Genomic DNA, 22385 nt, shown 5'->3' with positions numbered 1-22385 from the left:
AAAGTCTTTCTGGGAGCAGCTGCCGATGAGGGGCCTGCTCTGTGACCAGCAACATGTCGAATGGTTTCCGTCAATGTCACGTTTAACACACATGACACCTGCTTGAGATGGGGATTCTTTGCTCCATTTTACAATGGGAAAAACTAAGGCTCAGAGAGGTTAATCTGTACAAGGAAGGCCCTACCACCTGGCATCCACAGTCCAGGCTCAAGTTGCTCCGGCTCATTTGCAGCAACATGGATGGGCCTAGAGGTTACCATACTAAGTGAAGTAAGTCAGAAAGAGAAAGACAAATACCATATGATATCACTTATATGTGGAATCTAAAATACGACACCAATGAATATATCTATGAAACAAAAATAGACTCACAAATATAGAGAACAGACTTGTGGTTGCCAAGGGGGAGGGAAGGTGAGGGAGGGAAGGATTGGGAGTTTGGGGTTAGCAGATGTAAGCTAGTATATATGGAATAGATAAACAACAAGGTCCTACTGTATAGCACAGGGAACTATATTCAATATCCTGTGATAAACCATAATGGAAAAGAATATGAAAAAGAATATATATATATATATATATATATATATATATATATATATATATATATATATGCATAACTGAGTCACTTTGCTGTACAGCAGAAATTAAACACAACATTGTAAATCAACTGTACTTCAATAAAATGTTTTAAAAAATTTGACCTGGCTCCAAGCCCATTCTCTTAAATGCTACATTACAAGTCACTCACAGAGCTACTGCAGAGTCCACGGTCCACAGTCTACCACTCCCATCATCTTTGAGCAACCTGTCTCGCCCCTCCTCTTCCAATCAATTCAACCCAAATGCCAACACAAGTTAAATGAGCAGTAGCTGCAGTGCAGTATTTACCCAGACCTTAATGCTGCCACTCCAGGCCTGATTGATTTCATTAAATCTATAACTCCTTGGGCTGAAGAGCAAAGGAGCGAGGAAATGCTCTGCTGAATAATTCTTAAGGAGGGAGGATGGACACGAAGACACTAGTGAACATTAAATCGAGGAACTCAGTCTCCAGCTGTCCTCTGCGTGAGGGGCACTTATGTATTAGGCTATTGATGAGGATAAATTATTCAGGCTGGCTAAACAGTATTTGTCTCCAAATGGGGATCAGATCTAGTGGAAGTGAAATTCCCACCTTTCAAGACGTAAAACTGTAATCCAGAAAATTACCTTTTCCACAGTTAAGATCACATTGCCTTTCAAAGTCTGCTTTCACAAACTTAACCCAGAGATGACTTTTTAGTTTAGTTCCATCCCTAAGACTCAGTGTTGGGACCCACCCACATGCCCACCTGTCCCCGAATGTGTGTGAGAACAGCATGGAGGCAAATGGGGCAGGGAGCCCAAGGAAAGCTGATGTGCTCCAAAGATCCAGCCCTCAAAGAGAAGCAGCTAGAGGCCAGTGAGATGAGTAGAACCCAGCAGTGAGGGGTTTCAGGTCTGACTGTGCAGCTCTAAGCTTTAGCCAGGGGCCTGACTTCTTTGGGCCATCTTATTTGTGAAATAGAATAACCCCTTTCCCACCCCCAACATACAGAGGTCTGGAGGGAATAAATGATATTTAAAACAAATAAAAAACCCAAACACACACAAATCCCTTGGATCTTTAGCAGAAGAGCGCTGCAGAAATATAAGATGCTGTAGCTAGTCTGATCCGGCCCGAAGAATGCTAGGCTGGAAGGCAGGTTCCCCAGACCCTGGTCCTGGAGCTGCCACCAACTTTTGTTGGCCTCAGCCTCCTTCGTCTGAAACAAGTAGATGGCCTCAGATTCTATGAAAATTGAATTGCTACAGTCTCTCCTCCTCATCTTTCACTCAGCCCACACTGTCCCATTATCCTTCCCCAGCAAGGACTGTTCTCACCCTAATTAGTGCTCCGGGAAGGAAGCTGCAGCCCAGTCACTGCCTGAGGCTGGAGCTCCTGTCCAGCTGTGTTCCGCCTGCAGCCTCTGTAGCCCCCCACAGTCTGCTTGTGTGCCCCCCAAAGGCACCTCCACTAACCATGCAGGTGAGATGCCTTTGCCTAGGAAACTTCACTGCTCCGGGGTCCTCGGAAGGCTGACTCAGCAGCTTCGCAAGGTGTGATGCCCCTGGGAGCTACAGGATGGGCAGAATGGAAAAGAGTGGCCACCCAAGACGCCCATCTATATTCTGCCTGCTCAGGGCCAGATTAGGACGACTGATTGGCCCTAATTCTCAGTCAAGGAAAGGCTGTTAAAGCCCACAGCCAACACGGGCTTCTGAAGTTCCACCTAAACCTGGCAGGGTGGCAGGACCTGAGCTTTGGGCCTGGGGAGTCGGGGGGCCGAGGAGTGGTGCTGAGCTCAGCATTAAATACCGGGCTGCCAGGGGGCTCCTGCGCTGCCTTGTCCATGGGAGAGGCCACTAGGTAGGCCTGGCCTCTGAACCCAAGCCCCCCGCGAGCACCCCCAGCTGGAATGACTTAGACCTACCTCGAGGAAGCCGGGCCTTGGGGTGGAACCTCTGGAGGGCCTGGAGCTTTACTGATCCCAAATGTCTCTTAGGCAGCCTGCGGAAGAGGCGCTGGAGCCGTGAGGTGACCGTTCCGAAGCAGGTGGAGGCCGCCTCCTCAGCCCGGCCCTCGGTCATCCCGCTGGGCTACGGGATATCAATAGTTTCTCTCCAGGCCTGGCATCAGGGACAGAGTGACGAAGTGGGGAATCACTGGCCCCGGGAGGACTCCAGGCCTCGTGTGAGCCAGGCTTTGCTCAAATCAGCCCAGCCTCCTCGTTCCTCCGAAGGAAGTCACGGGCACTGGGAACCCCGGGGCCGGCACCAGCCAGCCTGCCCGATGCCTTCTCTTCCCAGCTGAGGTCCTATCCCCTCCACCTCCCCCCAACGGAAAACGTTCTATTCCTGGGGCTTTTAGCTTGATAAGATAAACATGCCCCCACCAAACAGGCTGCAGAAAGAGCCTGCCCTGGGCCTCACTTCTCAGGAGCGCCTGTGAGTCTGAAAATCAATGTCTCCAAAGTTTCAACAGATGACAGAAGTGATCCGTTACCTCAGGCTGGTGCCTGGCCCAGGAACTCGTTAATGGGTTTCTTTGGGGATGTCGGATTAATAACGCTTTACCAGCTGTACAGGCTCCCAAGGGACAACCGGACTAATTCACATCTTCCTATGCTAAGCCCGGGACGGGGGAAGAGCTTTCAGCTGCCCAGGCCCATAGGAAGCGGTGCTGCCTTAAGCGGGTCAGACCATTTATCTGAGAGCAGATACCTGCCCGGAGAAGAGGCGACAGGAGTACGAATAAGAAAGAGAAGAAAAGAATAGAGTCTCTCATGCAGAGGGCAGAAAGGTTGTTCTCTTGCCCTAACATGGGGCTCACAGGGTGTCCCCTAAACAGTGACTCCCAGAAGCAACCAAGTCTTGGTGGGGAAGTTCCCAGAGGCCCTGTCACCCAGGCCAAGACGGGCAATTGGCACTGGACAGGCAGCAAAGCCTTCCAGGAAAACCGCTGAAGAGGGGAGCCTGCTCCCACGCTGCCCAGAAACTCCAAAAGTCACCCACCAACCGCCAGCGAGGGCCAGCTTCAGATGAAGCAGGGGCGCGCTGTCCTTTAACTACAGGAAAGGTACCACAGAGGACCGACGAAGCTAAATTAACACCTCTGGGAGCTGGTCACCTGGTGCTGGGTCCAGAAGGTGAACACTCGTGAGTTCAGATGTGAGCCCTGTTGGCCCTCGTGCAGCTGCCAACCTGCTTCCACCCTTTTGTGCTGTGGTTCTTCCCCAGGCCACAGAGAATGTTGACTGGCATCATATCCCAGAGGCCAGGCCCTCGGGCCACTGAGAGAAGAAAATGGTAGAACAAACCCAAGCTGCACTTGACCTTCCAAACAGGCTCTCCTATCACCTGCCCCCTCACAGGATCTCTGGCGAGGAGGCCCCAGCTAGATCACCCCTCCCTGCTGAGGCCCTCAGTCCTTGGTGGAGTAACAATAAAGCACACTGTTTACAAGTCATCTATTTAATAGAGAGATGCCCCCAAATGCCCCCTTCCTCGGGCTGGGACACTGGTTCTTTCTCCCTAATGCTTCCTTTGCGGGGGGACTGGGCTGCCAGTGGTCTGTTTTGTGATCGTCTAGCTTACCCAGGAGCTCTGCATAGACAAGGCTCGTGAGTCCAGGTCCTGAGATGACACCGGGGCCACCATGTGAAGTTGGGAGCCCAGATTCCTGGCCCCACTGGGACATGAGATCTTCACGAGGGCCCAGGTACTCCCACCTGCTTGAGCACAGGCAAGGGTGGCATTCCCACTCCCATGCTCAGAGAGGAAGACACGCACATGCTGGGAAACTTTAAATCATGAGTCATGTGTCATGGGGGAAAATCCCTCCTGAATGCCCCGCTTGGGCTGGAGGATATACTGATCTCACTTCTCCTTTTCCTCATCACAGAGATGATTTTGTGGACAGGTTAAGCCATTGGGGAAGCCAGCAGGAAAGAACTGGCTGAGAATCCAGATGGGGCTTTGGGAGGTTCTAGAATCTTCACTCCTGATCTTTAGAAAACCTGGATAGATTTTCTGCTGTACGGATAGTTCAGGAGGAACACAGTGACCTCCTGCTGCCCCAACATCGAAGCACTGACCCTCTGACCTCCATGCTGAAGAGAGAGTCCAGCCAAGGCGAACCTAACTTGAAGAAACAGGCTTCACCATCTTAAGTGCTGGGGTTACAACATATTCTCACCTTGAAACCCTATTCATATAAAGGTCCTTGCAGATTGCTTTTTAAAACATTCATCAGTAGAATAGACATTTACAGAGAGTATGCTCAACCCCTTTTTCTAAAAATTCTCAAGTTACGCTGGAATCTTTTGTCCCATTTGAATAATAAGGCATCTCTGAGGTTTTTTTTTTTTTTTTTGGACTTTTAATACTTTCCTCAGTTGCGGAAAGGACATAATTGTTTCAACAGAAACCACAAAACCTTCAGCTTCTATTTAACTTGAATGGAAAAAACAGCTTCCTCCAAGTCAGCAAGAAAAGTAAGTGACGATACCCAAATGTGAGCCTGACCTGGAGGCACCCAGAGTTGGGGTGGGAGTGGGGGGCTTTCCCCAGATTTGCTGACCCCCCGCTCAGCCACACCACTGCCTGGGACAGGGCGGAGGGCCATCATGCAAACCTCAGTTTATTTTCCAGTACCGATCCAACTCTTCTGCCCCGTAGCTGTCCCCTTTGAGACACAACCTAATTTTTCTTTGGTTCATGGTTAGTCCTGTGTCATGAACCCTGGGTCCTGACAAGGAGGATCTTTTCAGTTCCAGGCGTGCATTTCCACGCCCACCTCCCCTACACACACCTAATACCAATGGGTGGGGTGGGGAGGGGAGAGACACACTTGATTCTTTTATGATTTAAGAAAAACTTCACCTTTTGTTTCAAGACCTCATGATTTACACATGCTGAAAACCTATTTAAAAACCAAACATGGAAAACAGGCTGAAGTGCCACCAGCCCTCAGTTGTCCAGGACCTGACTGATCCTCTAGCTTGCACATGGCTTACCCGCCCCTTGGCTCACCCTCCTCTTTTTCTGCGCCTCTTTTTATGGACATTTCAGCGTTTGTTGGCAGAAGGGAGGCAGATGAATGAGGAAACTCCACTAACTTGCATATTCAATGACATTAGCTCATAGGACAAAATGCTATGTTGGGTTCTGGTGCTGATTTTGCTGCTAATGATCCAGGTCGTCGCAGAGAAGTCACTGACTCCCTGAATGCTAGGGAGATGGCCACGATTCACCCAGCCCTGCCTGCCTCACAAGGGCACTGCAGGGCTCAGCAGAGCCAGTAGGCAAGAAAACACTTTAGATTCAGCCAAGTCATCTCTGAGATAGAAGTGATCTCTGTTCCCATAACTTCTTGGCCATTCTCAGTACTTCTTGTTCCACATGAATATCTCCATCCTTGCAGGCTCACAGAACACCAATTTGTATCTTCAGCAAACACGACAATTCTTTCCCAGATCCAGCCTCCGGTAGAAACAAACCATAAAAGGATAAAAAACAAAATGGGCGAGGAACATCGCTCTTCTTTCAAGGCTTACTTCTGTGAACCTGTGGTCTGATTTCGGAAAGGTTCATGTAAGCCACATTTTCATGTTCTAGCAGCCCTAGCCAACAGCCACTGCAGACATCTGGGTGAGATCTGCTCTGCCCTGGAAATGTTTGTTCAAGAAACAGGGATGGGGGGCTTCCCTGGTGGCACAGTGGTTGGGAGTCCGCCTGCCGATGCAGGGGACACGGGTTCATGCCCCGGTCCGGGAGGATCCCACATGCCGCAGAGTGGCTGGGCCCGTGGGCCATGGCCGCTGAGCCTGCGCGTCCGGAGCCTGTGCTCCGCAACGGGAGAGGCCACAGCAGTGAGAGGCCCGAGTACCGCAAAAAAAAAGAAAAGAAAAGAAAAGAAAAGAAACAGGGATGGGGAGCAGAAGGTGGCATGCAGGCCCTCCACTGAAGGGTAAACACGACCCAGTCTTGCTGTGGTCACAGGTGAGGGACATACCAGTCACCTGCCTGCCCGCCCAGTGATACACAGGAACTGACTGAACTTTCCAACAGCACCCTTCTTACCAAGCACAATGTCCGCTCGTGCTTTCCCCCCGATGCCCTCAGTGAGGCTAGGGCAATAGGGGTGGGTAGGAATATCCTGAAGAAAATCTGGGATGCACTACAGCAACCAGGGGTCACAGACCCCTCAGCTAGGACAGAGTACCCTCCACCAGCAGGCTGGGCACAGGGCAACTGTGCCAGGACAGACCCCTGCTGCTCTTTCTCCTTCCTCTCCAAAAAGGCAAAAGAGAACCAAATCTCACAGCTTTTCTTATGGGTGCATCTCTCAAGAATGTTCTCCATGCCAGGAACCACGGGCAGGCTAGAACAGGCCCTGCATGAACTTGTTGGCCACTTTGGCCAGCACCACCACTACACCATGGAGAATTCTCGGGATCCATCAGGCTCTGCCCGTGTCTCCTCGGCATGGTGCTGGGGTGCCTCAAAGAACACCCAAATATCACCCCCCTAGGTCTGAGTCAAGACAGTCTTGACCTTGGAGTGGCACTCCCTCTGACTCCTCCCTGGCACCGATTTTATTCCACTTCAACCAGGGAACCGAGCCTGCTGCCCTGCCTGACATCATCACCTCGGCCTCCCTGCTCGTTCCCCAAAGCCTAAAAGCTGGCTCTGCTCTCCTCCCAGCCCCGAGATCCAGCCCTGAAGATGTAGAGAAACTTGCCAAAACTCTTGGAAAAAAACCGAAAGTGACTAAATGCATAGCTATCTCCCCCGGCAGGGCTGGCCTTCCCAAGGTCAGCGGCCTCCACCACTTCCCGACCCAGCCAGGGGAGAGCCGAACAGAGCCTGCGGGAGGAGTGGGTGGCAGGGTGGGACGAGGCCCTCTGGAGGGTCAGAAAGCATCCTGCCACAGGCACCGGCAAATCTGCAAGCCCATCGTGGGTGAGAGGACTACATGAGCTGGTGCTGCTGGAAGCCGGGATGGGGGGGAGGGGGAACGTTCTGTCTGTATGCTTTGCACGCCCACAAATAGTCACCTGCCAAAGAATACTCACCTTGTCGTCAGAGGAATGCGAACAGGAAGGGCCTCTGGTCAGGCCAGAGATGTGTTTCCAGCTTCCTCATCAGCCTTAATAGCACCCCAGCAGGCAGGGCAAGAGCGGCAAGCAGCTCCTTCCCCGGGGAGACTGAGGGGTGAGGGGTGGGTGTCGGGAGCCAGCGAGGGCCCCGTGGGAGAGCACCTGGGAAGCAAGACCCAGGATGCTCCCACGGCCAGCCCAGCGGGGGGCTGCCCCTGTCCCAGAGATGCTGGGCACGGACCAAAGGAGGGAAATGGCCTGACAGCCCGAGATAGTCAGAGGCCATCTTCAAGGCCGGTCGGGTTTGCCCAACATGAGGGTCTAACCTTCCCCTGCCCCTAGCCAGATGGACGGGCGACTCCTTCTCTCCACGTGAGACCTCGGCAGAAGCCTCCCTGCATTCTCACCTCATCAATCTGTTCTGAGGGTGAGCGTGGCAGCCGCACGCAAACCCTTTGTGCTCCTCAGAGAAAAGGCACCGTGGACCTGTGAAGAACTCTTCCCGTGCTCATTCTCAGAGCTAGGCCGGGTCTGCCCTGCGCCTCAGCTGCTCCCCTGAGCCTTTGGCCCCTGTCACCACGCAGAAGCCGGCCTCCCGAGGCAGGAGGGTCACCTCACCGGCTAGGAAGGGCTCTTCGGCTGGGCTGGGGGCTCTCTTTTCCCTGTCACTCAGGGCCTACCTGCCAGGCTTGGCACCGGCTGAATTCCCTGGTAAACTTGGGGAAAAGAGAGAGGGTACCGGATCAAACCCGCAGCGCTGAGGGGAGATGTCAATTTACTTCCACCTAATAACTCTGCAGGATCAGCAGGAGAACACACACGTTCATTACCAAGTCTAATTAGGCGGGCAGACAAGTGGCATTAATCATTTTTGACTGTACCTGGGATTCGAGCCCCTCTTACTCGAATAAGTAATTTTCTGAATAATCAGAAAATTTCATGCTCTGATGAATAGGGGGAAAAAATTAAACCCACATTTAATCCTTTCACTTTCATCTTTTGAAAATACAGGAAGCAGGGAGGAGAGGAAACAATAACAGCTTGGGGAGCTCAGATGGCCTCTGTCATTGGGGAGCTCAGATGGCCTCGCATTCCAGGGCCTTTCTCTGTCCTCACTTGTCCCCCCGCAATCCACTCCACTAGGACGTCCCCCAAGAAGAAAACCCCAATCAGAGCCAGGGGCAGGGGAGGGATTGGGGATTCCACTATCTCTAACAAGAAAACAACCATTTCAGGGCTTAATTTTCCTAACCTCCAAAGCCAAACATGGGCCCGAATTAATGAAAATACTTCAAGTCATATACTTCGGTGCTACCCAGTATCCTGGACAAATAAAACACTTTCCAAGTGCCCAAGGTTCCTGGGTCTGCCACAGGGACACTCAGTGTCCATGGCCCCGTAACCTCTCCTACAAAGAACCCATGACAGGGTGTGGGTTTGTAGGAGCCTGTGGCTGTCACATGAGTGGGTCCAGTCTGTGCAGAGAGGTGGGTTAAGCTCAACCACTGATGCAGCGACAAGACAGAGTTAGAAAGTCTGGACAGGGGGCTCTGTGAGATACCAGCCTCGCTCACAAAGAAGGTCCCTGTCCCCATCCCTGCAGGCTCCATGGCAAACACCTCATACTCACACCATTATTCAAGTCTATCACAGGAGGGGAAGGTCAGGATGATGAGCCCCAGGGTCCCCCGTCCAGCCTATAATCCCAATCATGTAACACTTCACAGCTCTGAATGGCACCCTCTCGAAAGAGGACCGGCTCCACTAGCAACATGCAAGGCATGTCTAAACATCCCTCCCTGAATGTTGAGTTGGACTTAGCTTTCCCCATTTTCCAGATCATTCCTTGATCCAGGATGGCTAACGTACCCACCAAAATGCGACGAAAGGTAAAAGGTCAACTCCATGTGCCTTCTACAGAAGAAAGGGTCCACAACCTGTAAGGGACATTCCCTGAGAACAAAGCCAAAGGGCAGCCTGTGAGAGTTTTAAGGGTTGTTTGCTATTGACCATCCCTCCTGGAAGGCTGGAAATGGGCTCTCACTGCTACAACCGCCCCCACCCCAAGACACACACACACACACACACGAATTCATACAATCTACCTCTCTCTCCCCCTCCCAATCCCCACTGGATTTCCTTCTCTATCTAACAAACATGACTTCTTTAATCCTGGAAATGAATATTAACTTTGAATTTTTCCTGTTGGCAAATCCAGCATTAACCAGAGCTCATTTACAGACCTTGAAGTAGGGGTAAGCTTAAGTTAGAGGGATTTTCACTAAAAAGGCAGGCAGACAGCTTTTTCCAAAAGCTTCCCTTATTAAAAGCCCATTTTGCCAACACGGCTCCTACCCAGTGTCAGCCTCCTGCTCAGACAGATGTCATTTATATACCCACTGCCCTTCTGCTTGTTTCCAAGAGCAGGGAGATTTAATGGTAAAAACAGGCAACCACCCTCATCAACCACTACTTACTGAGACGGTGCTGTGCTGGGGGCAAGTGGTACAAAGACAAGGCGCCTGGGTCTTCGTGCCCTCTAAGCCATGGGCACCCTGTGAAGATGCTTGTCAGCCACAGCAGGCAGGAGTGGCACTGCTAGAGGACGATTAGTGTCCACACTGCCTGGGATGCTCAAGGCACCTTCTTTCCCACTCAGCTCAGCAACCAAGCAGAGGTGGAAAACTGTACTCACTGCTTGGAAAGGTGAACCTAAGAAGTGTCAGGAGCCCAAATGGTTACAGCTGCTTGATGAGAGGGGATAATAACACTCCTATTGCATTAAACATTTATATTGCCTTCTGCCAGGCACTGTTCTAAGCCCTTTCCAGACATGAATTCATTTAATTCTCACATTAACACGATCGTGAAGGTAATGTTATCATCCCCATTATTATTTTTTTTGGGGGGGTGGGGGAAACGAGGCTAGGCTTGTGGGATCTTAGTTCCCCGACCAGGGATCGAACCCGTTTCCCCTGTAGTGGAAGCGCAGAGTCCTAACCACTGGCCTGCCAGGGAATTCCCAATCATCCCCACTTTTTAAAACAAGGAAGCAGAACACAGAGGTGCCCAGGGTCACACAGAGACCAAGAGGCAGAGTCAGGATTCAAACCTAGGTCTCTGGTTCCAGGCCGTTCGCTTAGGCACTGCAGAGTATTGCCTTTCAAAAGTCATGTTTTTGACCCTTGCTTTTCGAAACAAAGATAAAACAAACCAACCCTACCATGGAATTAGAACTTCAACTGAAAGAAAGATGATTGGTGAGTTTGGCGGGCTGTGTCTCTACCTGCCAGCCATCAGAACATTTCTCAACTGTTCCCATCCAGCCACAGGTCCACAGTTAAATATGAATAACAACAACCAGAGGCTCCTCTCTAGAGCCCCTTGATTCCAACTCTGCTCCCTCTCTGGTGTTCAGACATCCCTGCTTGGTATTAACCCACCTGGCCGGGGACCACCGAGTCACACACAAAGTCAGAGGACATGCCCGTGCACCTGGTGCTTCCTGCCACCAGAAACTATCTAATGTGAAGTGGGCATAAATTCATTTCATCATGGAGAATCACGCATATTCACATACAAACACACACACGGACACCGTTATCAACAACACCCCCCCAAATCATAAAACTATAGGCCAAATAGTCCCCCAATGTCTTTTTCGCTCTTGCTTGTAATTTTTTTTTTTCCCCTCATGGCGCGTCATGCGGGATCTTAGTTCCCCAACCAGGAATCGAACCCGTTCCCCCTGCAGTGGAAGCTCGGAGTCCTGACCACTGGACGGCCAGGGAATTCCCCCAATGTCTTCATACAAACTAGAATTCCAATGAAGCGGCTCTCCCAGGATTCTGGCACATTAAAAGCCATTACAATGAGGATATTGCCTCTCCCTGTGTTGACAGGGTTGGTGGATGCAGTGAAGCACCCCAGGACCCTTGAGAGGGCAAAAGCTGCCAACACATCTGTGGGAAAGTTGCATTTGATTCTACTGAGGGTCAGGGACATTTGCCAAATGACAGCAGCCCTTCCACCCACGTCACACACCTCTATAGCTTTTGCTCTTTCCTTTTTAATTAGCACCCGAACTGAGTTCTGGTGGTGGAGGGAGCAGCACCCACTTTCCCCTCCCATCGTCCTCTTCCACTTGACCCTGGCTTAGAGTCTGAGCTCTCCTTCCCTGAAGCCAGCTGCAGTGGGAGGCACACTGCACAGCCTTGGGCACAGAGACAGGCAAGGTCGGGTTTTCCTGATGCGGACGTAGTTGCTGCTGTACAATGCTGGAGCTGGGTGGAAGATGTGGGGCTGTTGTCATGCGGGAAGAGGCTTTGCTGAAAGATGCAAGCCACAAGCCATTTCCAGGGATGCTTCCTAGAGGTTGTGCCATTGTCTGTGCTTTGTGCTTCACATATTTAAACTATCTGTATAAACACATGGGTATGGATATCCTCTGCCAAACATGGTAACAACAAATGTTGTGTGGGGTGGGGTGGGGGGTAGGAAGAGGACATCCCTTAAAGAAATACACACACCTAACTGTCGGAAGAGAAAAATAATAAACCCTCAAGAAGACTGCAAATTTGCTGAGAAAATCTATACACTGGATGCCCAGTGTTTTAGTCAGGCTTTGAGAAGAGTCTGGCTCAGGAGGAGGCTGGTGGGCCCTGAGAACTCTGGGGAGGAAGGGACAGGGCAGGTAGTTGGGTCATTTTCCAGCAGGATGACTGGCGCAGTGACCTAGGAGGAGGAGGCAGGGCACAGCCAAACATCAGAGCAGAGTCCAAAGGTCTGAGGGGCCAGAGGTGGAAGGCAGGAGAGGGCACAGATCCAGGGTCACCTCAGGCTCTTTCACCCTCATAGCCTGTTTCCATCCAAAGCCTAACCGGATCTCCTCCCTAACCCAACAGGTCGCCCTGGAGGAGGGGTGTACCACAGGCAGGCGTGTACCATGGGCCTGTACCATAGGCAGACACACAAGTCATTCTGCCATTACCCTAATAAGCATGGGGCAAATGGTCATCTCAATACCAGCCTTACAACCCACTCAACAAGAACTTACAACAAAAGCAAGAAGGAGCACGGGAGACTAGGCAATGACCTTGTAGCTTCAGGTATCGACCCCAAACTACGTGTGTGTGTCTGTGTGTGTACGTATGTGTCTGGGGAGGAGTGAGGAGTGCACCGGTCAGGGGAAGAGGTATTTGTTAAAGACCTCATAAGCATACCTGGGCAGTAGGCAGTCACTAAAGGATACCGGGCAGGGGACTAAGGCGCAGAGCGTCTCCAGGACTTAGCTACCTTAGCTAAAGTCGAGGTCTCCCCTGGAGCCAGAGAGGGCAGTGCCCCCTCTCTGCCTGCCTCAGCCCCCTCGCAGTTGCTCGCCCGTGGACTGCGGTCTTCCCCTGCGCCCCCTCCCTACCCTGCCCTCACACTCACTAGCGCAGCGCAGCGCCTGACGCAGCACCTCTCGTCCGCACAGGTCACACCAGCCCCAGCCACTCCGCAGCTCCAGTTCGGCGAAGCAGTGCCCCTCGCCTCGTTCCGCCGGGACGCGGGGATCCTGCGGCTGCTCGAAGATGCTCCGCACGTCTCGGGGCCGGGGCGCTCCAGGCCGCCGCCGCAGTCTCTGCTGCAGACCGGGCCGGGGCGGGCGAGCGGGTCGGGAAGCCCGAGGCTGTAGCTCCAAGTCCCCCCGGGCAGCCCTTCTGGCACCGCGTCCCTCGTGCGCCCCGGGCGCAGTGGAGAGGGGTGCCGGGGCGCAGCGGCGCGAGGACCGGCCCGGGGGCGGCGGCGGCGGCGGCTTGGGGCCGCTCAGGCTCTGTAGATAGCGCGGCGGTTCTGGGTCCAAGAGTAGCCGGAACGGGCGCTGCCCGATGGCCGGGGACGCCATTGCCGTGCCGGGCGAGCGGCGGCTGCGCCGGCAGCTCTCGGCGTCGCCGCTGCTCCCGAGTCCGCCTCGAGAGAAGGGAAGCCCCAGCCCAGCGCGCCTTTAAAGGGACCGCAGCCTGCAGGGCGGGGCGGGGGCGGGGAGACTTCGGAGAGGCAGGAAGGAAGACCCGAAGGAATAACCGACCCGCCCAAGTGGCCGGGGTGGCGGCGGGGGGCGCCTGAGCGAGTGTGGATTTAGGGGCGTCTTCAGGAAGCTGGGGCAGCTGAAGGATTGAGTATGGGAAAGGCTCTATACAGGACAACTCAGCAGAGGCGTTCTGTTGGGGGTCGCCTGCCTTCAGCCCTGCCTCCTTCCCTCTCCCATCATTTCCCCCAACACCAGATCCCCCGCAACCCGCACCCCAACACGCCCAGGGGAGGGAGCGGGCCGAAGGGAAGGCTTTAGGAGCTAGCTGAGGATGGGGTCTAGAAAGATTTCCACCGGCTCAGTGTCCGCTCGCCACCCTCCCGGTTTTCACGCCGACCGGAGGGATTTGTTCCCCTGCTCTTCCCCTTTCCGCCGTCCACCGTCCCCTTGCGCTCAGAGCCAGGTGTGGGTAGGGGATGCCCGGCTCCGGCTCGCGGGCCCGCAGCAACTCAGAGTCCCGTTGGCGCGGAGGGACGCGCGGCGGGCAACGCTTGCCACGCTGATGGCGAGAAGCCGCCTCCGCAACGCGCAAGGCTGTCCGCGCGCCACTTTCACCCTGGTTGGATTTCCCCTCTCTCAGCAGCCCTGTCGGGTAGGATAGTCCTTTCCCGGAAGACTGGAGTTATAGTGGTCCTGGGTCCTAGATTGTGAGAATGCTCCAGCGCGCCTGGGTCGGGAGAGCTTTTCTTCCTAAGTCAAACCCGCCTCTCCCCATAGCTGTTCTAGTCATTACTGTGGAAATACATCCACCATCACCACCCCCGACCGCAAAAGCCCTGTTTTGTATCCGGTATGGACAGCTCACCTGTGGGGCCCAAACAGAGATCCCCATCTATCAGTTCCAGATCCAGGGTAACCTGGATCTGGAAGCTTCATAACCTCCCCCCTCCTCTCGAGTTTAATGCTCTGCTGTCACCGCCTTGAAAGCCTTAATAATTTTTGAACAAAAGGCCAGCATTTTCTTTTAACACTGGGTCCTACGCATTGCATAACCCGTCCTGACCATCTCTCATAGATGGGGAAAAGGGACTGCTGGATCTTTGAACCTGTGTGTCCCGTCACAGACCCGCTGTATGACCCTGGACCCACTCTAGCTTCTACAGTTTCCTTAGCTGTAAATTGGTCTGGGAGTGGGGAGACAGGTAGATGCTTTTCCCATCCTCTCCGGTTCCACCACTCTGACTCAGTGATCACTGACTGTCCTCTCAAAACTTGGGGTTCAGTTTGGTTGATTTAGCAAGAAGTCACCGGCAAATCCACTTTGGAAATACGCAGCCTAAATTCTAGACCTGAGTTGCTCCCTCCTCTTCCCAGGCCAGAGATGGGTCTCCCCCTAGTGTATCCTAGGGGAATCTTCACTTTTGCTTTTCGATTTCCCCTCGGAGGTAATTTTTAGGGAATTCCTAAAATTTCAAGAGTCCAGTCAGTGGTCAGGGAATTCCAAGCTTGCTTTGGCCCATGGCTTCTCCCTCATGGTGGTGACAATCATGGAATCCTCTGGTCCCCTGGGTCTCACCAGAGGTTGGAGCTTCTCACCTCATGAGGTGGCTTCTGGGTACTTGAGAAGAATGACCCCCAGGAACCAATAGCACAGTGCTAAGAAGCAGAAGGAGTTGAGATGGGGGAGTGTGAGCCAGAGCCACGCCCTCCGCTCTCCTCCTCCACTTCTCCTCTCCCCTGTCTGACCCTTGCTTTCTCTACATCAGTGGTTTCCGAAAGCTGCCACGCATCACAATTACCTGGAGGGCTTGTTAAATCACAGGTTACCGCTGGGCTCCACCCCGTGAGTTTCTGAGTCAGTTTGTCTGGAGCTGAGGTTTGAGATTTTGCATTTTTTCTTTTCCGTTATGGTTTATTACAAGATGTTGAGTATAGTTCCCTGAGCTATACAATGCAACCTTGTTGTTTATCCATTCTATATATAATAGTTGGAGATTTTCCATTTTTAACAAGTTCCCAGGCAGTGTTGATGCTGCTGGTCCAAGGACCCCACTACTTTAGATTTGGTGATCAGAGAATGGGCTTCTCTGCTTTTTGCTCCACAGAGCAGCTGAAGTTCAGTGGGACACACTCGAGAAAAACCCAATGGGGTGTTATTCTACAATGCTTTCTGCTGAACGTTGAAAGAGGAAAGCACAGTTTGCCTTTGTGGTCTCTTTTTCCCATCTCTCCCACTTCTTCTGCAAGCACTTTTGTTGCAGAAACCTGTATTGCATATAAATATTTGCTTGTATCCACCCTCTGTTATCCATCCATCTTCACAGGCTTGAGACTTGTTCGGAGATCACTCCCTCCAACTTTGGGAGAGCAGTGGGCTGGGTGAGGTCCAGGGTGTGGACCAAGCTTGTGCTCTAGTGACAGCTTGGTGTGGCAAGAAGAAGGGACCTGGCAAAGAGTGCATCACTGGAAGGCCAGTTTTGAAATGCCATTTGTGAAATTGCCAACAATCGCCATCTCTGTCCTGCATCCCCCTCCCCTAAGCGTGAGTTTGGGCAGCACAGCCCAGATTCCCAGGAGAGGGAGGCTCATGGGATGAGTGTCTGCTCTGGCCCTGGGAAACTGAGGACCATCTGGAATAATCAGGCATAAACCCCTTTTCCCAGTTGCCTGAGCTGTACAGGAAAATGCTCTGGTTTTGTTTTCCTGCTCCAGCCCTGATTTAGAGGAGTAATACGAGCTGCTGTCGTCAGCACTGCAGAGGGGAGGAGATCGAGCAGGGCCAGAGCCCTACATTTGGCTTCTGGGATGGGAATGGAGATAACAATACTCCATGTAACCAATCCAAAGAGTTTATCAAGTTTATCTTAAGGTTCATCTCCCTGAGCCAAGCAATTGAGGTGGGAGAGGCAGCTGCCTTTTCTGAACCCCAGCAGGAGGCTCTCTGCTTGGAACTTGCCTCTTCTGATGTCATCTTTCCCAGCCCAGTCTCCTTCTTCCCCAAAAGAGCATCCTCTCTCTCCCACAACACACACACACACACACACACACACACTCACGCACACACACACACACACACGCAACCCATTCCTCCGTCATCAGGGAAGAAGTACTAAATCAACTCCAGTCTTATTGTAGGGTTAGGACCTGGGGCAATGTCTGATGGTTGAACTTCAGGATTGTTTGGATTGGTCTTTGGTCATGCAGGCCACGGGAGTGAGACCACGGCGTCTGCTAAGATACCTCCACTGGGAGGTTTTTCCCCTTGGTAGCAGATCCTCTTGGCTCACAGCCATTGATTTTTTTCTGTTTGTGACTCACTCCCAGAAGAGTGGGTGTGTTGTTTTTCTTTTTGGCCAAAGGGAAGGATGGTGACAGGGAGTTTGAGTGTGTGGTCAGTGTGTGAGGTCACTTCAGAGGTGGTCCCAGAGGCTGTCGGGTCCCTCATTGGGTGAGTTGTTTCAAGGCTATCCCTTCACCCCCAGGGAGCTTCCCAGTAGGAAGGAAAAGGGGGGGACAGAATGTGGCCTGACCTTCTGAAGGGGAAGTTTCTGGGTTTGTATGGCTTTGAGGCACTTGAAGTTGCTTGAAACCCCCAAAGAATTTAGGGACCTCCCAGTGATTCTGACAGTACAACTATCTGCATGGGATCAATGGACCTGTCAGGACAGGCTAGGTTACGCTGCAGTAATAAACAACCCTCGAGTCCCAGTGCCTTTAAACCAGAGACTTCTTTCTCACTCACATTCCATGCCCTTTGCCTGTTGCTAGGGAGATTCTGTTCATCAGAATCACTCAGGGACCCAGGCTGATGGAGCAGCCACCATGTTGAATGTTGCCCATCACCAAGCCAGAGGGAAACCGAGAGAGCCCAGAGGCTCCTACACCAACCAGCATGGAAAAGCTCCTGTCACTTTTGCTCGCAACTCATTGGCCAGGACAAGTTCTATAACCCACCCTCCACAAGGGGAGCAGGAAGTGCATTCTTTCCATGTGCTCAGAATGGGGAAAGAGCTGGAAATATTTGACAAACAGCACCATTCTCTGCAGTCTTTAAGGGCACAGAGCAATCATACATTTAACAAGTAATTACCTAATATCCGCTATATCTCAGGTGCTGTTCTAGGCACTAAAGGTGCAACAGTGAAGTAGCCATGCTCCTGAAGCTTACGTTTAGTGGGAAAGCCAGGTAATAAACATACCAACCTAAGTGTAATAGAGCCTCAGGTCGTGCACACTATGATGACAAAGCACAGTGAGGGATAGAAAGCAACAGGGGCTACTGTATTGGATTGTGGGGGGTGGTCAGGAAGGACCTCTCTGAGGAGCAGACATTTAAACACAGACCTGAGTGGAGTCAGCCCTTTGTCTGTCTGAGCAAGGGTGGCCCAGGATGAAGGAACAGCAGGCACAACAGCCCCCAGGCTCTCCCAAACTTTGTGAATATGAGTTTGTTCCAAATATGTATTCCCGACCCTCCCTCCAGAGATTGATTCTGTAAGCCTGGATATTGGCTTGTATTTTATGTGAGTTTGATGAATGTGACTCACAGACCACACTTTGAAAATGGGACCAAGGCAGTGGGTAGTGGGATTGTGTGAGCCCCTTTGTAGACATTCGAAGAAAAACGCTCTTACTCTTGTTAGCTACAGGATGACGGCTCTTTGAGCTGCTTCCTCTCCCGCCTGGGCAGCTTTGGCATATAGAGCTCAGCACCCCCAGAAAGTCAGTAATACCTTCCATTGCTAGACTGTGAGCCGGGACTGTGACAAAACACTGTCGGGGAATTAAAATGTTTGCGACCTGTATAATGTATAATATGTGTTATACATATTTACTCTAGGAACACACATTGAGTACCCACGGTATGGCAGGTACTCTCAGCTTGAATGATCTCAGCTTCACGGCAACTCTGTGAAGTGGTCAGCATTCCCATTTTACAGATGAGAAAACGGACGCTCAGAGAAGGCATGTGACTGACCCCCAAAGGTGTCACAGTCTGGACTGAAATCTGTGATTTTGCCTTTGCACTGCCCAGCGGGTGTGGTAAAAACAGCAGTGTTTAAAATCTCTGATCTCACTTTGTAGGTGCTGTTTGAAGAATCAGCAAAACCTTTCCCCGTCTTCCTCTCTCTACTGAAACCTTGTCCAACTTTCAGAGTCTAGTCCAAATACCAGGCCCTCCTAAGAGCCTTCCCACAGTCACCCAGACCTAATTCACTGCTTTTTCTCCCAAGATCCCACAGCAAGTTGCTTGTGCCTTTAGCATCCACATCATCCTAACAGAATTTACATTTTGTACAAATGTAGTTTGTACATTTTTGCTTCCTTCACTTAGGTCTTGTCAGTCTTTCTGATCCCACTGTGCACGGCAAATAAGAGGTGCTCATCAAATGTTTAGTGAAACGAACTCAGCTGGAGGCTCCCAACCTGTACCTAATACAGAATTTATCTCTTAATATCCCTTCAAGCTATGGCTTCTGTACCCAGGGAGGGGGAGATGAAGGAATTGTCTGGTTCAGGAAGAATAGAAGGCACTCAAAGCCCTGAGGGGGCTGGGTAGAAGTGGGGTGGTGTTGGGAGCTCCATTTAAGACTCATGCACATCCTCCAAAGTTGCTGGTCACTGCGGGGGATTTCCTGTCTTCATGTGCTAGTAACTGGCTAAGGGTGAGGGCTGGTAGGGTACCATCTCTACTTTCAGAGGGTTGGGTTTTGTGTGTCACCCAACACCAGTGCTCCTGTGGGGATCATCTAGGTCCTTGACAGTGCCTGGGGACAAGAAGGGCAAACCAGGTTGGGAATGTGAGCAGGGACATGAGGGCTGCTGGAACGGTGTCACCATGAAGGGGGGGTGGGACTTGTTTTCCAGCAGTTCAGTGGTGCCTCCTCCATCTGCATTTCAATTATGGAATTTTTCCATCCCCAGCTACTCTGCCGGGCATATGATAAGACTGGTTTGTGTGTGTATGTTTCTTCTTTCTGTGTTGGAAAAACTCAGATATTCCAGGCAGATTTGTCAGCAGCTTCTGCCCTCAGCCAGAGGGGAGGCTCCAAGCCACAGCCACGGACGTTCCAGCCCTAAGCCATTGCTGTGGCAGGCAGCCATGGACCAGAGCAGTGACAGACCAGTGCGAGCAGAGTGGCCTGGACGACCTCCCATTAGAAGCATGTGTGCATGCGCACAATACGCCTGTCTCTCTTCTGGGCCTGTCTTGTTCCTCTTATTTCTGACCCCCCTCCCGGCGCATTGTCTTTCCCTCTCCATCTCTCTATCTCTCCCTTCCTCTCCATCCTTCCCTCCTACCCTCTCTCCTTTCCTCACTCCCAGCTCTTCTCACTCCCTTCTTCTCTCTGTCTCTCTCTCTCTTTTTCTCTCTCATGAAGCATGCAGGGAAAGGATTGACTGCTTCAAGTGGCTGCTGGAATTCTGAGCTTCCAAGGAGAATAAACTGAAGCTATTTCAGGTCACACTAGCCCATTCCTTGCCACCTCCCATCGGGGTTGCCTGATTATGGAGTTTTTTGTGAGATGAAGGAAAAAGAAGCCAGGAATTCCACCCTTTACAAAATCACCGAAGCAGTTTGGAAGTGAATCTCCGATGACCAGCTGTGGCGATCCTCTGGGGCTGCCCCTGCTGCAGTGAGGAGGCCCCAGAAAGCAAATGGTGGGTCCAGGAGGAGGGAGGGCAGGTTGCTATCCCTTAGACAGGCTTCCCTGGCCTCAGTTGTCAGGTTGGAGGGTGGCGCCTGGTCCGGTGTAAAACCCACTGCCCACGGGCCTATACTGGGCATTCACATGTCGTCTGCTGGACACGGCAAACTCTGCCTCAGTATCCTTGAACTTCAGCTTGTGGAAGAATCACTGGGGAAACTCATCAACGATGCAGGTTCCTGGGCCACACCCTTACCAATTGAAATCAAGAGGTGGGTGGGGTCACATAATCTGGGTTTTGAACCAGAATGCCTGTCTGTAAAGAGGAACCTGCGTAGGAACTTCCCTGGTGGCGCAGTGGTTAAGAATCTGCCTGCCAATGCAGCGGCCACGGGTTCGATCCCTGGGCCGGGAAGATCCCACATGCCACAGAGCAACTAAGCCCATGCGCCACAACTACTGAAGCCTGCGTGCTCTAGGGTCCATGTGCCACAACTACTGAACCCGTGTGCTGCAACTACTGAAGCCCACACACCTAGAGCCCATGCTCTGCAACAAGAGAAGCCACCGCAATGAGAAGCCTGTGCACAGCAATGAAGAGTAGCCCCCGCTCACCACAACTAGAAAGCCCGTGTGCAGCAACGAAGACTCAACGCAGCCCAAAAGTAAATAAATAAATAAATAAATAAATAAATAAATAAAGCGGGGGCGGGGGGCGGGGGGCGGGGGGCGGAAACTGCGTAGATTCTGAGAGAGATGCAAAACCTATCGCCCTGAGGCTCCAGGGCACGGAAAGAGGCACCAGCCCTTCCAGAGCCACTGCACTTCCCCCCGGGGAGACCGATGTGCCCCTGCTTCCTTCCAGTTGGGCCCCTTTAAACGGAGCCGGCCCGTTTTTTAGAGCATGCTCACCATGAATCTGAATGCTGCGTGGACTCTTCCCAGGTGTTTGTGACTGATCTGAGCCACCACTGACTGAGCCGTTCTGAGACAAGGGCTCCTCTTTCTCCATCCACCCAGCATGGTGGCCTCAGCCCCGGGAGGTGGCCGGCTGGGAGGGTGTGCAGAGAACCCACATGGTGTTTCAGGCCCCTTGTGGAAGTACAGAAACTATCCCTACCCGTAACTTTGAAAGATATCATCTCCATTTTACAAATGAGGACCTGAGGCATGGGGTTTCAATCCACCCTCCACACGGGCACCCAAGAGTTGTATCTTTAAAATACCAGTTGGACTTCACCTAAAACCTGTTTCTGTGATTCCCTGAGGTAACGCCCAGGTTCCTTCGTGTGGCCCACAAGCAGCTTTTGGGTCTGGCCCCTCCCTTTTCCCAATGACCACTTCCCCCTTCAACCTGCTCTCCAGTGACACACATACTTGTGGTTCTTTCCATGCCTGGGCTGGTGGTGTTCCCACTGCCAGGGGTGCCTTCCGTGCCTTCTCTGCTAGGTAACCCTGCTTACCTGCCAAGACCCCCCTCTGGAGTAGCCTGCTCCCCAAGTCCTTCCCTGACTGCCTCCTGGCACCCTGAGCACCCTCCCCTGTGAGGGTGGTGACGCAGTCCCACACCTGAGCTGTGCATTCCTATCTCTGAACGCTCCCGTGATACTGAAGTGCCTTTCCCCATCGAGGTAAGCTCCTCAGGGGCAAGCATGGCACCCTAGTCACCCACGTAGTTCTAGCCCCTCGCCCGGGCCCTGGCACACTGCAGGTGCCCAGTTCACATCTGAGCAGCCGAACGAGCTCTTCATTTTAAGTGTCATGTTAGGAATCACTACAGAGAACAGAGGTCGTCAGACACCTGAGGACCTTACAAGGGTCTGGAGGAACTGGACAAAGTCATGGGCCTTGGTTCAGTTCCTTGATCCCTACTGAGATGGCATCAGAAGCTCTGCAGAACTATGGGGGGGGCGGTCACCCATGTCAGTGGCTCTGCAGCATAGGAACAAACTGAAGCTTTCAAGTATGTCCCCTGCTGGGCTTTGCTCGTGAGATCATAGAGCCAATGATCATATCATTCCCCAAAAATCTGCACTTGGATTTCAGGGATCCCCTAGC

General features: G+C 52.2%; 1 protein-coding gene across 2 annotated transcripts in view; it reads right to left on the bottom strand.

Moving 5' to 3' along the window:
• The window catches only part of RASSF5 (Ras association domain family member 5), a 72517-nt gene extending 58898 nt beyond the window's left edge, over positions 1-13619 (bottom strand). For both annotated transcript variants that reach the window (XM_081225886.1, XM_081225885.1), the window contains exon 1: positions 13098-13619. In XM_081225886.1, the coding sequence (XP_081082012.1) occupies positions 13098-13551 (454 nt within the window). In that variant the 5' untranslated portion in view covers positions 13552-13619. The remainder of the gene's footprint in view (positions 1-13097) is intronic.
• Between the last annotated feature and the right edge of the window lie 8766 nt (positions 13620-22385).

This window comes from Mesoplodon bidens (genome assembly GCF_964165515.1).
Source record: "Mesoplodon bidens genome assembly, chromosome: 2".
Classification (NCBI taxonomy): domain Eukaryota; kingdom Metazoa; phylum Chordata; class Mammalia; order Artiodactyla; family Ziphiidae; genus Mesoplodon; species Mesoplodon bidens.
This window is presented reverse-complemented; position numbering and strand designations above follow the sequence as displayed.